Source organism: Caretta caretta, chromosome 3 (assembly GCF_965140235.1).
Source record: "Caretta caretta isolate rCarCar2 chromosome 3, rCarCar1.hap1, whole genome shotgun sequence".
In the NCBI taxonomy this organism is placed as follows: Eukaryota; Metazoa; Chordata; order Testudines; family Cheloniidae; genus Caretta; species Caretta caretta.
Genome location: NC_134208.1, coordinates 52,345,722 through 52,365,150, shown reverse-complemented (window position 1 = coordinate 52,365,150; position 19,429 = coordinate 52,345,722). Strand labels below are relative to the sequence as shown.

The 19,429-nt window shown below is 40.3% G+C and overlaps 1 protein-coding gene across 1 annotated transcript in view; it reads left to right on the top strand.

Annotated features, from left to right (window-relative positions):
* EYS (eyes shut homolog) overlaps positions 1-19,429 on the top strand; it is a 1,269,973-nt gene that overhangs the window by 229,965 nt on the left and 1,020,579 nt on the right. The window contains exons 5-8 of the mRNA XM_075126509.1: positions 3,009-3,131; positions 12,067-12,180; positions 13,451-13,564; positions 13,991-14,104. Of these exons, the coding sequence (XP_074982610.1) occupies positions 3,009-3,131; positions 12,067-12,180; positions 13,451-13,564; positions 13,991-14,104 (465 nt within the window). The remainder of the gene's footprint in view (positions 1-3,008; positions 3,132-12,066; positions 12,181-13,450; positions 13,565-13,990; positions 14,105-19,429) is intronic.

Below are 19,429 nucleotides of genomic sequence, written 5' to 3'. Positions count from 1 at the left end.
TTTCCAAAGCATAGATGTGCTGGAGTTCTGAATGAAGTGGTGATAAGATTTTTTTTTTAATGTAGCCAAAACAATGTATTTTCTCCTTATCTCATTCTGAGAAATGACTGAAACATTTTAGCTCAAACTTTCCAAAAAATTGTGCCTGTGGCAGATACCCAACATTGGAGATTTCAGTCTGAGTGGTCAAAGTTTGGCAAAGTTATAAGCAACTGAAAGTAGGGTCTCAGAAAGTGTCTGCCCAACTTAACTATAGGTGTTGCTAACTGTGCCACCTATAATATCCCTGGCAGCGTGTTGCTTACCCAGTCCACATATGGGCAGTGTGGTTTGCTGGAAAATGATGCAACTGTGAAGGCTGATCCAAAATCTGCTAATGAATATGTAATAAGTTAATGGATATATAATTAGTCTTTTGACCACAGGTCTCTATTTCAGAATTCAGGTATATGTCCTTTGTGCTCATAAGGGATGCTATACTGTCTCCCTCACTATTCTGAAAAACTCTAGCAAAACAGTTCTGGGGGCGGGGGGAGGAATCTTAGCAGTTGCCATGATGGAGCAAGAGCAACCACCAGTTTTGGAATCCTTGACTTCTATGTTGGAGATTTAAATAAGATCAAACACCAACATCTTTCCACAGGCAGCATTGAATAACAGGGACTGGGCGATGATCTAGGATTCTACACTGAGGGGCAAATTGTAAAAACCTAAATAGGTAGCTCCTGTTAGTATTTTTGGCCTTTCTCAATGCACTCAGAAAGAGTCAGCTGGGTTGCAGAATCTTGCAGACACCTGACAGTATGCATGTGGTGCTATTGGCATTTGTGGCCTGTCTCCTGAAAGGATGCGCTTGCTCCAAAAATTTGCCCTTAAGTTCCCCTTCATTTGAGGCAGGCTGCTGCTCACACGGTTTTGGCTGGTGGTGGCGGTGATGGCCATTGTTGTTGTTTTTGTATCTACACATTGCTACAATAATGATTTATGTGGTTTTATATAGAAGTTAACAGCTAACCAACTGCCAAGGTATCATAGACATCCCCAAATCCAAATGCACCTGAATTTTTGGGGCATTCAGGTCTGGAATCCATACTCCTTGGTTGTAAAAATATTTAATCTCTTTCAAGATTGTTTTTATTTTTTTTTAGGGGAGTAGATTTAGCACTTGGGAAGAACATGGCCACCAGTTAAAGTACAAGGATTTCAGTGATGATACAGATTTGTTCTGAGGAATTCATTGGTGTTTGGATCAAGCCCCAACTTGTGGATTTATCAGAACCTTCAGTTCTATTTAGGTTTTTCTAGTCCTAATTTTGATAGTGACTATTTAACATTATTTTAAGTTTTTTATTGGTGATAGCTGTTTAGTAGCAGCGAATGAATGTACGTCTAATCCTTGTGACCCAGACAGTAGCCTTTATTGTGAAGCTCTAATACATAGCTTCAGAAGTATCTGACATCTAGGATATAAGGGACAATGTTGTTAAATTCCTGTAAGTCATTGTGTAGATGGACCATGTCAGAATGAATTGAATGAATGAAACTGTGAGGATCTCCCTGGGGAGTTTAAGTATCGCAGTTTGGTGGATAAGAATCACTTTTGCCATGAAGCATTTGGGCTTGTCAAAAAAAAAAAAAATACCTGAAGAATTTAAATGGGACACCTCTGGAAAATAAATAAATTATAATGTCAAGTATGTATTGATGGGTTATAGGGGGAATTATATAAGTGGCTGTTAATTGAATTTTTATTCAATCTTTATATGATGGTATATAATTTATACCATCTTTATATGATCTTAAGCGTTCCTGCTGATTCTGTTTTGCTGACAAACTTTTTGCAAATATCTATCTGTGTCACTTTTGTTTTATGGTCCCAAACTCTACTCTGTTTTTTCATGTAGTGTAAATGTGGCAGTATTTTCTTTTAAGTATTTAGGTCTCAGTTTTATACTAGCTAAACAAAAATCTGTGCATTTTAAGATTTTGAGATAATAAGCTGATTTTTTAAAATCGTCATTAATACATACAGTCATCACCAATAAAATATTTGCTATTGATTAATGTTACTATGATATTCCATCCTCATATTAATTTTGTTTATGTGAATGTTAGGGAATACTTCAACAATCATGGTAATATCTACTTACAGAAGCAAGCAGTTTAATGTTCAGTATGAAATTCTTTAATGTTCAGTATGAAATAATCACTAAGGATGCAATTTCCAGCTGTGTCAGAGGGAAAGTAAATGTAGCCCTAAGTCCTAAGATATCTTTCTGTCCCCTGATCCAGAAACCAAAATGGCTGCCAGTGTAAGTTAGTGCAGTTTAGTGAGCTTGCTTATAATTGCCCCTCTAGAGACTGTTATACAAGTGAGGATTCCTAACTTGCAAAATGCTTTAGCCATTAACCCAAAAAGCACCCTATCTTCTGGGGCTGGGAGTTATTGACATAAAGTCAGCTATGTCATATTTGTACCAACTAAGGATTCTCTCAGAGCAGGATAATCTCAGTTGCATCTTTAGGACAGCTTTAAGGTTGTTTAAGGCACAAAATGCCGTTAACTTAGGCTAAGATCTGGCCCCAAATGTTTATTTTTATAGAAATTTGGCACATAATATTCAGTAAGAGTATATCTTTATAAAATCCCTTGGAGAAGCTGAGATTCCAAACACTCTTTGCTAACAAGATACTGACAGCACCTAGCATATGTGGAAGTTATGTGATTATTAAAAGTAGCCATGCTTTTGCATGCTGCTTTACATTATACACATTTGAAAAGTATCTGGGATTCATTTGCCTGAGAAGTGCTGAAAGGGCAAAGTATTTTATCGTACCATAGATAGAATTTGAAAGGATATAAGTAATGACTAGAAAGCCACGTAAAACAAAATGTCAGGAACAGGTCCATATCTCATTTATGTTTGTCTTCTTGGATAAAAAATGATAATAATTTTACTTGTATTTTGCTCTAAATTTAATTTTTGTTCACTTTTTTATTTTGACAGGGTTTACTGGTCAGTTTTGTGAAGTAAACATTGATGATTGCCTGTCACAACCTTGTGGAGTACTCAGCATTTGCAAAGATAAATTGGATGGCTATCTTTGTTTCTGTGCACCTGGTTTTATAGGTAGGTTCAGCCCTGACAGTAACTGAAAACTAATCGTTAACATGGAAGAAAACTGATATACAGTAGTAAATGACTTCTCCTGGAAGCCGCACATCAAAGACTTGGCTGGAGTGCATGGCTTACCATCTGTTCTTGAGCAGAGACTAAGTAGTCCGAAACCACAGAAAATAAGGTAATTCAGGACTAGTAATATGCAATTTAGCCGTGTGAGTCTGATTAGGTGAACATAAGAATGGCCATACTGGGTCAGACCAAAGATCCATCCAGCCCAGTATCCTGTCTACCGACAGTGGCCAATGCCAGGTGCCCCAGAGGGAGTGAACTTAACAGGTAATGATCTAGTGATCTCTCTCCTGCCATCCATCTCCACTGTCTAACAAACAGAGGCTGGGGACACCATTCCTTACCCATCCTGGCTAATAGCCATTAATGGCCTTAACCTTCATGAATTTATCCAGTTCTCTTTTAAACCCTGTTACAGTCCTAGCCTTCACGACCTCCTCAGGCAGGGAGGTTGACTGTGCACCGAGTGAAGAACTACTTCCTTTTATTTGTTTTAAACCTGCTACCCATTAATTTCATTTGGTGGCCCCTAGTTCTGATATTATGGGAACAAGTAAATAACTTTTCCTTATTCACTTTCTCCATACCACCCATGATTTTATATACCTCTATCATATCCCTCCTTAGTCTCCTCTTTTCCAAGCGGAAAAGTCCTAGCCTCTTTAATTTCTCTAATATGGGACCTGGTCCAGACCCCTAATCATTTTAGTTGCCCTTTTCTGAACCTTTTCTAATGCCAGTATATCTTTTTTAAGAAGTGGGGACCACATCTGTACACAGTATTCAAGATGTGGGCATACCATGGATTTATATAAGGGCAATGAGATATTCTCCGTCTTATTCTCTATCCCTTTTTTTAATGATTCCTAACATCCCGTTTGCTTGTTTTACTGCCACTGCACACTGCGTGGACGTCTTCAGAAAACTATCCGCGATGAGTCCAAGATCTTTCTCCTGATTAGTTGTAGCTAAATTAGACCCCATCATATTGTATGTATAGTTGGGGTTATTTTTTTCAATGTGCAGAACTTTACTTTCATCCACATTAAATTTCATTTGCCATTTTGTCGCCCAATCACTTAGTTTTGTGAGATCTTTTTGAAGTTCTTCGCAGTCTGCTTTGGTCTTAACTATCTTGAGCAGTTTAGTTTTATTTGCAAACTTTGCCACCTCACTGTTTACCCCTTTCTCCAGATCATTTATGAATAAATTGAATGGGATTGGTCCTAGGACTGACCCTTGGGGAACACCACTAGTTACCCCTCTCCATTCTGAAAGGGGTAAATAAAAGGTGAAAGCAGCCTCTGCTTACTCGCACACAAGCCTACCCAGTTGTAGAGTCTACAGACTGCAAGAGAGTATTCCACTGCAATAACTGGTGTTTAATACCAGTTTAGGTATTATGGATGGGATCCATGAAGGGACTTAGGTGTTGCAACTGTTAGGACCGTCACAGTGCCAAACTTTTTGGTGGCTAGAGAATTATGGAACAACACTGAAATCCACAAAGCCAAGATAGATGCCCAGCTCCCTATACAATGAAAAGGGAGAGATACCTGTCTTAGAATGTGATCATTCTATATCTGACCTATCAGTCCGCATCCTCAAAGGCACCTGCCCAACACTTTAAAAGATGAGCCTGGGAGCTTAAATTGATAACTTTGCTAGACACTAAAAATCATGGACTGATTAGAGCCAGTGGATTTATGGCTTATAACAACAATCTATATAACCCAATAGCATTCCCCCACCTCTGTCTCCCCCCTCCCCAGTGACTTGAGGGGTGTTAATGGGCCACATCACCTTGAATTGTGCCTTGAAATATGTGATCAGTTCTTATGGACTGTTCTTAAAAATATCTAGTGATGAGGATTGCAAACCATTCCTAGGTAGCCAGTCCCAATGCTTATGTACCTTTATAGCTAGAAAGTTTTTTCTTAATATCTAACCTAAATCTCCTTTGCTGCACGCTAAACTGATTTCTTTTTGTCTTACCCTCAGCAAACATGGAAAGAAATCATGGAAAGAAATCATGATACTTACCTCACTGTGACTGTGACTCTTCAAGATGTTCAGTATATGTGGATCCTGTGACCTAACCTCCTTCTCCACAGCTCAGAATCTTGGATCCAGATTCAGGGCAGTGAAGGAACTGAGTAGTAGCTGAGGTGGTTCCATTGTTTATGCTCTCAGGAGTGGGGGCAGCAAGGCAGGCAGGGCACATGCGCTGTCCTAGTGGATTAAGCTGGTTAGAGAAACTTCTCTCCTATGAGTGGGGCACACGCGCACCAAGAGTGGAAGCCACGTGTGCAGAACATCTTGAAAAATCACAGCTGCTGTAGGTGACTAACTGTTCTTTTCATAACTGATACATTGTTTATTTTTTGTTTGTTGTTTTTTAAAATTACTATTCTAGTACAGCAGTCAAACATCAAACCTCAGTATTACAGCTGGTTTGTTTATTATTTTCATAATATATAAGAACATGAGAACAACCATGCTGGGTCAGACTAGTGGTCCATCTAGCCCAGTGTCTTCTGACCGTGACTAATGCTAGATGCTTTACCAAGAATGAACAGAACAGGGCAATTATCAAACGATCTGTCCTCTGTTGTCCTGTTCAAGCATCTAGTAGTCAAAGGCTGAGGAACACCCAGAGCATGGAGTTGCATCCCTGACCACATTGGCTAAAAGCCAATGGTGGACCTATTCTCCATGAACATGCCTAATACTTATTTTAACCTAGTTATAATTTTGGCCCTCACAATATCCCTTGGCAACAAGTTCCCCAGGATGACTGTATATTTTGTGGAGAAAAACTTCCTTTTCTTTGTTTTAAAACTGTTCCCTATTAATTTCATTGGGTGATGCCTTGCTAATGTGTTCTGTAAAGGGGTAAATAACACTTCCCTATTCACTTTTTCCACATCAATCATGATTTTATAGACCACTAACATATCCCCACATAGTCATCTCTTTTCCAAGATGAACAGTCCCAGTCTTTTTAATCTCTCCTCACATGGAAGCTGTTCCATGCCCCTAATCATTTTTGTTGCTCTCCTCTGTACCTTTTCCAATTCTAATATATATCTTTTTTTAAAATGGGGTTCATGCTGTCTGGAGTGGCTCACAACTTTGAGTGCTTGCTTCAGGTCACATTGTCAGAAAATAAGGGCAGACACTCCAAACTAGTGGTGTGTAATATAATTAGATTTCACCAAGTCAGTAAAAAATGTTAACTCATGGATCACTATACCAGTCTTACCATGGAGTCACAGGCAGGCCCTTTAGACTCTCCAGCCTATCTTGCCACTCAGACAATGAGAGTTATTAAGAGGTTAAAGCAGGTAAAATATGTGTACAGCTGAGTCAGTCTGTAATTCCAAATGGTAACAGAGATGTAGTACTCAGCTAGTTTCCCAAAAGTCTCTCAGGGTTACCCAGAAAAACTCTGGGGATCTCCATCTTCTCATTGCCAGAACTTAGGAATGGGCGACAGGGGATGATGATTTGATGATTACCTGTTCTGTTCATTCCCTCTGGGGCACCTGGCATTGGCCACTGTCGGAAGACAGGATACTGGGCTAGATGGACCTTTGGTCTGACCCACTATGGCTATTCTTATGTTATTCTACCCTGTCAGAATACAAACAGTCCAGGCATAAAGGATCTTTCTTTGAATTCCATATTTACAGTATCTTCATACAGAAAACAAGCTGACAGTGTTTACCCATGTGGGCTTTTCCTTTGATGACAATGAGTGAGGAATACACTTGGCCTTTTGACCATCACGTAATGGCTTCTTGCTTTGAAGTTAGTATTTTCTGTTAGTCTGTAAGTCCTTCATTAGCATTTCAAAAGATTTCTTTGATGGGTTATTTAATCACATGGGTATACACCATGTAAATGTTTGCCGTTACATTATAACAGGGACTGTGGCAAATGGTCAATGCTATTATGGTAGGTCCCGTACTTTTCCTTTGTGTGATGGGTCAGAGTGACACCCCTTGCCGCTATCCTTGATCATTGACAGCTCTGCCAGTGCCCTGGTGGGGGACACAAGGGGTGTAGGGAAGGGACCTGGTCTGCCCCCTACTCTGGGTCTCAGTCCCTTCAGCTTTGTGGGCTTCTTACCCTCTTTCCCCTTGGCGGGGAGAGTGGAGGGGTGTCTCTATCTTCTGTGCCAGAAGAGTCCTTCTGATCTCCTTGGGCAAGGTTTCCCTTCCTCTGTTACTCTGATCCTCTGTTCAATAACAGTACTCCCCCAAACTACAGTCAGCTCTCCATTCCCTTCTCCCCCATTCAGTGGGGGGGGGGTATGAGCTACATAATTGGCTACAGGTGCTCTAATTAACCTGTAGTAACCTTTCTTCAGTCCACAGAGAATAAGGGCCTGATCATCCTGGAGTTTATATACCTCCCCTCAATCACTCTCCTGCTGCATCACAGGACAGATAAGTGAAAATAATACAACTAACATTCCACTAATTTTCTTGAGGTTTAAACATCTGATATACACTTATACATTTAACAGTTTGATCTATCCTAACACATACATGATTTAGCTTGGGGTTTTGACCTGAGCTGGCACCTGGTTTGCCAGCATCACATGGAGTAACCAGAACTGCATGCAGTATTCAAGTTGTGGGCATACCGTGGATTTATACAGCGGCATTATGATATTTACTGTCTTATTATCTATCCCTTTCCTAATGGATCCTAATATTCTGTTAGCTTTTTGGACTGCTGTTGCTGCACATTGTGTGGGTACTGTCAGAGAAATATCCAGAATGACTCCAAGATCTTTCTTGAGTGGTAAGAGCTAATTTAGACTAGTCTACACAGCGCAAGTTACAGTGGTACAGCTGTGCCCCTACAGTACTGCTGCTGTAAGGTTCACAGTGTAGCAGTTCTTTGTCGACAGGAGAGCGCTCCCCGGCGACAAAATGAAACCACCCCCAATGAGTGGCGGTAGCTTTATCGGCGAGAGAGCATCTACCGCCTACAAAGGGCTGTCCACATCGGAACTTTTCATCGGTAAACCTTTTGTCGGTCAGGGATGTGGTTTTTTTATATCTCAATTGACAAAAGTTTTACCAATGGAAGTGCAGTGTACACATAGTATCAGACTCCATCATTTTGTATGTATAGTTGGGATTATGTTTTCCGCAATGAATTACTTTGCATTTATCAACATTCAATTTCATCTGCAATGTTCTTGCCCAGTCACCAAGTTTTCTAAGACCCCTTTGTAACTCTTGGCAGTCTGCTTTGGACTTAACTATCTTGAGTAATTCTGTATCATCTGCAAATTTTGCCACTCCATTGTTTATCTCTGTTTCCATATAATTTATGACTAAGTTGAACAGGACTGGTCCCACTACAGATCCCTGCTTATTTACTTCTCCCTACTCTGGAATCCGTGACTTCCAAAGACCTCCGTGACTTCAGCCAGTGCTGGTTAGGAGCTGCAGGGTCCCCTGCCGCTTGTGGAGGCAAGGAGCCATGGAGTACCTTGTGTGGTACCATGGGGCAATGGCAGGAGCCTCCCACAGCTCCAGGCCCCCACTGGCAGCAGGTGGACAACCCACAGTGTGACAGATTTCTGTTAAATCTGCCTGAAGTGTCAGGTGATCAGTCTGAGGCCACAGGATCATTAAGGGAGGAGATAATGGAACACGCCAACGGTCTAAATTTTAAAGCTTTATTGATAAAATAATAAAATAACTGCGGAGAGTGGTGGAAATGCTTCCATATCACTCAAAGGAAGGAAGAAAGCGTTAGTGCCGCAAGCCCTAACCCACTTTCATACTCACATATGCCCAACCCAAAGCTGGCCAAGCTGGGTGTAATGTAAAAAGAAGAGGGAGGAAGGGTGGATGGGAGTGCTGTCCTGGGCCCAGGTCGTCCAAGGATCCGCTGTGATCTCCAAGTTGCTCCAGCTCTCAGGAGGGTTTTAAGTCCCAGGCTCCTTGTGGGGGTGCTTCGTTCGGGGACCTCTTCTCCTGGCGCCCTCTGTGCCAGTCCAAACCGGCTTTCCATGGTGTCTTCAGCTTTCTCAAAAAACCCGACTCCAGGGATGCAAGGCTTGTCTCCCCTTCTTGCCGTCTCACTGGTGTTTTCAATCTCTGCAGTCTTAGACCTTGTTTTCTTCTTTGCTGGCCTCGCTTGTTATGGGCTGGCTCTGCAGGTCTGCTCAAATGAATCTCCCTTTCTTATGGCTAATCGGTGGATTCTGGGCCCCCCTCTTTCTTGGCAGGCAGCCGAGAGTCAGATGTGTGCTGTGGCCTTGAGCTGGCTGGAGTCAGCGTCTTATCTTCAGGCCTAGCAGGAGAATGGAGTTAACCCATTCTCTGCTGTCTTCCGTCTTCCTCCGCCCCGACCTCTTGTGACCTGCAAAGAAATCCTCCATTCCACACTCAGTCACACCTTTGACCTTTTCCAAAATACCCTGCAATGCTTTGAGGGAGGGGGCCATCGGGGCGTGACAACAGCTCCCAGCCACCATGGGTGGCATGAGGGATCTCCCCCACTTCTGGGTGCTGTGGGTGGCAGGGGAGACCCCTGTGGCTCCCGGCCACCGCGAACATCAGGGGAAACCCCTGTTGCTCCCAGATGCCACCAGGGGCAGGGGAGACCCTCATAGCTCCCAGCCGCCATGGGCAGCAGCTCCCAGCTACCGCAGGAGGCAGGGAGAACCCCTGCAGCTCAGAGCCACCAGCGGAGGGGGACTCTGGAGCTCCAAGCCCACAGGGATGGTGGGAGCCCCTGGAGCTCCCAGTCCCTCCCCCCCACCCCGCACCCGCAGCTGCCGAGGCTCCCCATTTTGTCATGGATAATTTTAGTAAAAGTCAGGGACAGGTCACGGCTTCAATTAATTTTTTATTATTGCCCATGATCTGTCAGTGACTTTTACTAAAAAAATCTGTGACAAAATCTTAGACTTAACCATGGTCAGTATGAGGGTGCTGCTCTCAGGTACACAGTGGCACAACCTCTCTGTCTCCCTTAGCTCTACCAGTTAAGCCATGCTGGTCTCAAGAGCCCATATTCAGTCTCTGAGGGCCATGAGTTGCTTGCACCGATTGCACCTGTACGCCCCCAAGGCAGGTAATCATACATGCTGCATTCCGTGCAATAAACTGTATAGCCCCAACTCTGCTGCTGGACATCTGCCTGCATCATGTTTACTTCTGAAGCTTTTTGGGTGTGTGTGTGTGTGTGTCGGGGGGGGGTGCTGGGGTGTTCTTTGACCTAAATGTAAAGAATGTATTTGGATCTCAGGCTCCCTCTTTAAACTTTCTTTCAAAACTCCCCTGTTTGCTGCTCCTGTTCACTAGCTCCTCTGGTCGTTTAGGAGTTTATTTTTTTAAAACACTGTTTTCCCTGAGTAACTCTGCCTCCTTGTTAAAAGTTTAGAGATCAAAGAATGGCAGGCCAGAGCCCTATTTGGAAGCTCTCAGCCTTGCCTAGCAGTCCGCTAGGCTCAGCACTTGGCCCTCCAAAAAGACCTATCTATACACTTCAATCAAGCAGGCACACTGCTCACCCCAAGGGTCACGTAGTTGCTCCTCCTTCACCTGGAGAACTCCATCGCAAAACTCCTGTTTGCTAGCTGCTCTGGTTGCTTAGGAGCTGGCTTTTAAAACCCCCATTTGAAGTAAAATACCAAAGCCATTTAATATTATTGTGGACTAAGGGCTCGTCTGCATGGCAGAAGAAACCTAGAGTAGGCCCTGCATGCTGGTAGTGCGCTCTAGTTACTCAGCATGACTTTCCACATTTCGACACACTGCATATTAAGGCTACATCCACACTATGAGCTAGGGGTGTGATTTCCAGCTCATGTAAACATGCTCGCACTAGTCCTCATCAAGCTAGTGTGACTATGTGTATGCAAGCTGGGAATAACACTTTGCCCTTAGTGTAGACATAGCATAAGAGTGCCCTGAGGTGGTTTAGCTTAGTACACTTCCAAAGCGTATTATGCTAATACGCGCACAGTAGGAGTGTCTGCGTGGGGAGTTAGTGTAGAGTGGCCAGTAGCAACAGCTTCTGTGGGCTTTTTCCCCACGTTGACAAGTTCTAAATTACTGCTGAAGTTTTATTTTATCCAACTATTTTAAACTTTCACTAACATAAAGTCAGAGTCGTCTCTTCTGTTTGCACTACTTTTGTGGAAATACTTGTACTGCTTTTGCCCTGTTTTACCTACAACAATCCTGGTTCATAATTGTCTGGAAAAAAATAAGAAACTTCTTATAAAGAGTCACAAAGTTTTTATTCACCTCTTAGAGCTCAGTAAGACTGAGGTTTGGAACCATGTTAACCAATCTGATCCCTCATATATATGCAAAGGAGTGCTTTCAGAGCTTACACAAGAACATAAAACATGCACATCTATTCTAGTGTACCAATAGAGGTATTTTTTTCCTGGACATCTAACACCTCCCTTGAATATCAGTTCATAAGGGAAAAAAATGCTACTCACATTCTTGGCCATAATGGAGAACTTCCTAAGAAATTCCAATGAAAACTTTCTGAGTGCATATAACAAAATATAGAGTATCTTTTTTTGTTGTTTGTTTCAGGGAAACCAAAGATTTGAAACCCCTAAAAAAAATCATCTTCTTTGGTCAATATATCCTTTTAACAACCCCAAAGAAGTCATCATTTCCTTATTAGACAGTGTCATAGAAATATCTGGTTCCTGCCTTTAAGCAAAAAGTGAAATTCCCTGCCAGCAATTGGAGACTCATTGGTAAAACATCTCTGTACATAACCTTGGTTATTAGATTTTGTTGTTTCTGGTTGCACTGGTGACTCAACAGTGACATATTTCTAATGAAGTGAATCCTTTGCTTATTTCCAGGTAATAACTGTGAGATTGAGGTGGATGAGTGTCTAAGTGACCCCTGTCACAATGGTGCCACTTGTGTTGATCATCTCAATGCCTTCAGCTGCCTATGTTGTGATGGATTTCAAGGTAACAAAGAATTTGTAGAACACTATGATTTTTGAAGGTTAATAGGGGTTGTTATTACACCATTTTTAGAAGTTAATACTCAGGTGATAAGTTTTACATATTCATTTTAGCTTCATCTGAATTTTTAAATATGTTTAATTCTGCATGAATACATCTTGAATACCATTACCGTTTTGTACCTTCTTAGCATCCTGTGAATGAGTGCTTACTTCTGGCTGGAAGCTTAGCTGTTATAAATGTACCAGCTGGGAGCAATGACATTTACCGTGCAATATACATTGTTTTCTTTCAGTGTTTGAATTTGCTGGCAGGCTGGATGTAATTGGTTAATACTATACACTTTTGTTGGGACAGAAAGCTTTATTTTCAGTGCATACATGCAATTGATTTCAGCAGTAAGGTGGTGTACGGACTTAGACTGATTAATCAAGTATATTTATTAGTATCTGCTGTTATTCTGCTCTTTCACTTCACATTAGGAATTTAAAATGCATACATTTTCTTGGTTCATTCTTCCTGAAATGACGCAGGTGTTTAGATTTTCTGAAATACCAGTGTAACAGACATTTCAAATATAGGGCAAAATCTTACTTTTTGATTGATAGTGGTTTGGGGGATTTTTGTTTTGTTTTCAAAACAAGTATAGTTTGTACTGTTATTTGTTAGAACAGTTTTAAACTTTCAAAGCTTTTCAAGTTGTCATTTTTCAGTTATTGTGTCTTAAATTAAAAGAAATGAATTTCTTTCAGAAATATTAGTCACACAATATCTGTTCCCCTTAGTTACTTACGGTGATGTGGTAGTTAAGTAGTTATGTTCTAGACGATGATATAACTTTTTTTTTTTTGGTCTACATAACATTTCTTCTTTCATTTTGTGAGAGTTTACTTACTGCCTTATCAAGAACACAATGAAGATTTCCCTCCATGTCAAAGCAAATGCATTCTATTATATTTCACTGCCATTTGCTTTCTATTTTTTTAATATATTGATATAAATTGGTAAGGAAATTGCCTGCCTTAAGTCATAAGAATCAATTCAGTGACAGTGAAGACTATGTTTTTAGGTCTTTATTGGAAAAATCAATAAATAACTCAAACAATAAAATATCAGAATATTGCTTTAGAGGCATAGACTCAAGGTATAATGTTTCTAACAGAAAATTCTCAATAGGTGAACTATTTTAAATACAACAGAATACATATTTATATTGAAATATGTTGATGCTATATAATTTCCTCTTCCCCTACACTTTCCCATCCGTCTATAGGCACAACCTGTGAAATCAACATAAACGAATGTCACTCATCACCCTGTCTCCACAATGCAACCTGTGAAGACCTCATCAGTGGATATGAATGTATCTGTCTACCTGGCTTTGCTGGTGAGTGGCATCAATAAAGTATCTAGCTTTCTAGCCCATTGAGATATTATTGACTAATTTCCTGGTGCTTCCTTCTCATTTCTTTTTATCTACCCTAGCCTAATGTTTCATTTGCATTCCAACAAACTGGAACACTGACTTCATCTGTAAACTAAACAGTACAAGATAAATTAGGTCACATCTAAACAGGCCTTGAATGCTTCCACACCTAGGGAAGATTAGTCAGTGTTTAGTAATTCAGAAAGAAGTTGTTGTGGCTTGTGGTGAGGTGAAATAAATGGAGTGTGACACTAATATATGTGGAGTCCTTATTTGCCTGATTGAGACTTGCTTCTCATCACAAGTCATTTGAGATTTTTGAAGTATAAATTGAAGAACTATAAATTGACACCTGTTTGTCTTACTAATCTCAAAATCTTTTCAAAGGTGCAAGATGTGAAACAGATCTAGATGAGTGTTCCTCATTTCCCTGCAAGAATGGAGCCACCTGCATTGACCAACCTGGTAATTACTTCTGCCAATGTGTGGCTCCATTTAAAGGTAATGAATACTGAGGGAGAGGGGAAAGCAAACATAATTAACTTTAGAAAGCAGTTCTGTCACTTGTCTGAACTCATTTCACTCTTCTAACAGTGTTATTAGTCCTTCATTTTCTCAAACAGAACTTTTAAAGAGACCAGCCAATTATCCCTTAGGCTGCAACTAATGTGAAATAAACATTGTTTACTCATCTACTAAAATCATTTTGTTATTAATCAGAAGGGATACTATAAAATCACTTTACTAACAAAATAGGATTCTGTGCAGAGAGGAAATGAGGGGGAAATGGCAATTGAGTAGTTTTGGAAAACTTCAGTTGGTTTTCACTATTTGATTTTTTTTTCTCTAATTTGATTACCCATGTAATTTTCTAATTATTTTTGCACATTCAGAATGGCAATTTATAGTTATGTTGGTATCCACAAATTGTTTGATTATTTCTGTCGATAATTTTAAGGAAAATGTATTTAATGTTCAGACTGTAATGGGGTGATCTTTTTCAGAAGAATTGCTTGGTGTTTTTAATTTTAATTTCTCATTGATAAAAATTGTAATGGCAGATTGTACATTATTCTTGAACAAATCTAATTTAAATAATAACATCAATTAAAATATACTATCAATGATTTATAAATTAAATCGAAAGTTTCTTTCCTTCTACAGTTTAATGTAATGGCTCATGTTAAGGTCTCTAGAATAATCATTAAAAGACCATTTTCTTTTGTTAGTTAAGCTGGGTTTTTTTTTTCCCCCTTTGGGGAAGATGACTGCAGTAAATTAATAATTCATAAGAAACAATCAAGCCTCAATGTTTGTTTTATTATTTTAGTTAATGGTCAAAACTCTGCATATAGGTTATCACTTTTTAATTTTAATTTATGAATTCAATCTTAATTTATAATGCTACTTGTTTCAGTCTGATAAATTAATAGAGGCCGATGATCTGTGTCCACCATAATTTCAGAATTGGTTCTGATTAGAAGGATGAAGAGCTTTTCCAGCACAGCATGGGCAATCTAGGTGCTTGCTGGCAGTACACATCATTTCCGCACTGTGGATCACATTTTATATGGGTATACTGCTTAAATTATCCAAAATTGCAAAGGTTGATTTGAAAGTAAAACAACACATAAATAACCCAAATTTCCCATCTTGGAAAAGAGGAGACTGAGGAGGGATATGATAGAGGTATATAAAATCATGGGTGGTATGGAGAAAGTGAATAAGGAAAAGTTATTTACTTGTTCCCATAATATCAGAACTAGGGGCCTCCAAATGAAATTAATGGGTAGCAGGTTTAAAACAAAAGAAAGTTCTTCACTCAGCGCACAATCAACCTGTGGAACTCCTTGCCTGAGGAGGTCATGAAGGCTAGGACTATAACAGGGTTTAAAAGAGAACTGGATAAATTCATGGAGGTTAAGTCCATTAATGGCTATTAGCCAGGATGGGTAAGGAATGGTGTCCCTAGCCTACATTTGTCAAAGGGTGAAGATGGATGGCAGGAGAGAGATCACTAGATCATTACCTGTTAGGTTCCCTCTGGGGCACCTGGCATTGGTCACTGTCAGTAGACAGGATACTAGGCTGAATGGACCTTTGGTCTTACCCAGTATGGCCATTCTTATGTACTTATGTTCTTATTTTCAAATTTAGATTAATAAACTTAAATATATACAGTTTAGTTATTAGCATCTCTATAGTGATTTGTAACCCAATAGCAAGCAAAATTGGTCACTTTGGCAACACAAATCTGTCTGCTGGACACCTAGGCAGAGTGAATGTGTTCATGAAAATACAGTCTGGTCCTGAAGCCTTTTCCCCTCCCCAGCTCATTACTTGCTGTTAGGGGAGAGCTCATTCAGACACTGCTTACATATAGGTAATTCACCTTGCAAAAATATTTTTAAAGTAGAGAAACTAAATCAAAATAATTAGAGGAAACAATAGCAAGCTGAAATTTTTAATCTATTAAATATTTTTAAATTGACATGTGATTTCTTTTTTCCCCCTCTCAATTTCAATGCAAAACATATCTCAAGATTATGCTGTTATGAATGATGTCATTTGCCCAAGAGTGTTTGGAATAAATCCTTGTTGCATACTAATGGCTTGATCTTGCAAGCAAAGTATCTGACTTTAAAGATATGCACCAAGCACATTACACACAAACATATTATAATGTATTGGCTAGTTTATATGTGAACGGAACCACAGCCCTCCACTGGATGGAATGTAAAAGCAAATTAAGTACATGATTATGTCACAGTCAAATGGCTGCAATGCAAACTGTATCTAGCCAAATGAAGCCACGTGCTTATTCATATCTGATTAATTTGGATAAGATTCCTATTTATCCAGGCTTTTCTCCTTAATGCTCTTCAGCCTATTGTCAGAGTTTCCCTGTGATATAAGCTTGTCCAGGAGAATTCCAAAGAGTAAAGGTTTTGTTTCTCTTTCTCCCACTTATCCCTTGCTTTTCTTTCTAGTTTGAAAGCAGGCAAAGTGGAAAGAGTACATGTTTTGTCTCCACCTTTACCTTCCTTCTTTCCATTTTCCCTTCCTCTTGTATGTGTTTAAGCATATCTGCTTCTAGTTTCTTTATACCAGGAAATTTGTGAAATCCCAAATTAGTGCCTTTACATCCTCACATATTTTTAATGTATTCTACATGTCTTAATTTAGAGAGTTTATAAAAACAGTAATAGGATTGTTTTTGAATCCTTTTGTCTTTAAAGCCAAGTGCCTTAATTAACATGGGCCTACTTCACCAATGCTTGGCAGCCCCTTTGCACTAATAACTCCAGCATAAAAGGGCCCAGAAAGCAGTGGATTCATACCCAGGGGAATACTCCAAGATGGTCTCCCCATCTGATGCGGAACTGTGTTTTGGCTATTCCAGATACTGGAATGGTCTCTTGGGATCATTGGGACTAAACTGGCCACCTTTAACCCATTCTTGACCCTATGTGGAGCACAGCTCCACCACAGAGATGAATTGAGTAATATGTGTTCAATTGTGCAGACGATAGAAGGAGAAAAAATGACTAACAGAGTGGGTGCAACCTTGATATTAACAACTTCCAGTTAATAGCAACATTTTGCTGGGAACCAATTCCATTCTACTGTCTTTGTTAATGTGATTCAGATATTGGCAATGGCATGCCATTTATTGAGAACTTTTCTGAAAGAAAGGACCCAGGCACAGGAAGGTTTTTGTGGCTGCAGCCAGGGAAGGAAACACTGAGACATGGCTACCCTGGCTTCAGCCCCTCAAACTTGAGTACAACCAGTGTTTGATATGTCCCAATGCCTCCTTCCCAGGCTACAGCCCTGCAAACCTGCGTGCACTTAGGGACAGCTCAGTGGGTAACGGGCTGGAGTGCCTGTATCTCTGCCCAATGGGGAAGCCCTGACAGAATCTCAGCACTGTGGACTGGGAGATGAGGCTGTGGACAGGGCAGCAGCAGGGAGCGGGGGTTGCAGCCCAGATGCCAGTTATTTCTCTGGGGGCTCACAGAGCTGCATGGTACCTCTCCCCGCTGCTGCCCTGCCCCATAGCTTGCCCGCCCAGCCTGCAGGAAGTACTGTGCATCTCTCTGGGCCCACAGCATCTCCACTTCTCTGATGCTGCCCTGCCCCCTGGAAAGACCTGGCATCTAGTCTGCAGCCCCTCTCCCCACTGCTGCTAAACCCACAGGTAGGTTTGCAAGACTGTATCCAGGGAAGGCATGTCCCAGTGCTTCCTTCCCTGTCTATAGCCCAACAAACCTACCTTCCCCTTATTGGTGACTGCTGCATAATGGTAACTGTTTTGCTGACATCCGTGTGATTACCGATAAGCAAAATCTACTGTACATTTAAACCCTTTCCTGATGTGACCTAAAATGACTTAGCTATGACTAAAAATTTCACAACTGTAAAGTCTGATATCTCAGGCCCCTTCTATGGTTAGAAGCAAGGGCTGGAACCTTTGGGGGGAAATTACACTCCTCTTTCCAATAGTATAATGTCCTGGTTCTAGTCCATGATATGCTGGACTTCAAAATCATGACACTTTTGTCTAGAAAAGCTATTTACTGGCTCAGAACTAAATCATCCCATCTTTAGGCCATGGAATGAGTAATTTGAGATGCGGGGGTGGACTCTAAATTTGTGGGAGGAAGAAGGAAATATTTCTACTTCAGATTTTTCTTTTTCTTTTTCTTTTTTTAAATGACTGCTTTGTAAACTTTTCAGGAATTAGGACTGTTAGAATGAGACCTGGGATTTAGTGGACAAGTTATAGGCATTTGATAAATTTCACAAGCATGTAGTAAATTTATATATTATATGATATCCCATGTATCACCTGGATATCCACTCCACATACATAACATGTGTTTGTGAGTGTTCCCTGGCAGCGTGGTGATTCCTCCTCCTCTTCCTAAATGTGGATTTCCCCCCATTTCCAAATCACCCCAATTCAAAGCCAAGGTATACAGAAAACTTTTATTGTCCTTTTTTCTATTTTTATGTGTTCTCCTTTGTACTCTATAATCCCTTGGAATAGTATAAATCACCCAAGTACTGTGTTATAACCCAGATCTGGATATTGGACTGCTATTTACTTCCCATCACATAATGCTGCATGACATTTTCTCCCCATTTAAACCTTTAACCTGGGAACACATCTAGATTGGTAGCTTCTGTCAGGTTCCACTAGATGAATCATTACAAATGTGCAATTGCTCTGGGGATTCTTTGTTTTTCTTTCATCCCTAAGGTGCAACACTGAAAGATATTAATGTACACTGAAGCATCTTACCAGAAAGATATTGGGTATTTTGCTATACTGTTGATTTTTTCTGTTGTGACCCCTTTGACAAAGAAGTTGAGTTATGGGCCGACTTGGATCTGGGATCTAGGAAGGGGTTTGTAATTTTGGAGAAAGGAGAAAGGTCAAATTTTAAAATTAGCACTAGGATGCTGATGGCCCAGGAAAATATGGTCAATATGAAACTGTCTGTTTGCTATAATGTATCTATTGAAATATATAAATAGGCCTGTCAGTGAGGAGATGAGGTTGATTCCATTACAATATCCTAACAGAGGAGTTACTATAATAAACTCTTCTATTATGGTATTAATTCTACAATTGTAGCACTTCTGTAATAGAATCACTGTTGTTATAGAATTGGTATTAAATGTTTCAGAAGAGAACAGCCGGTGGGAGACGCATTCTGCGGCCACATCTCACTTGTGGATATTAACCATTTCAGTGAAGACAAAGTTGTAGAGAAACACTGATGTGTGTTATTAAATTGAACTAAAAATTCACTCATG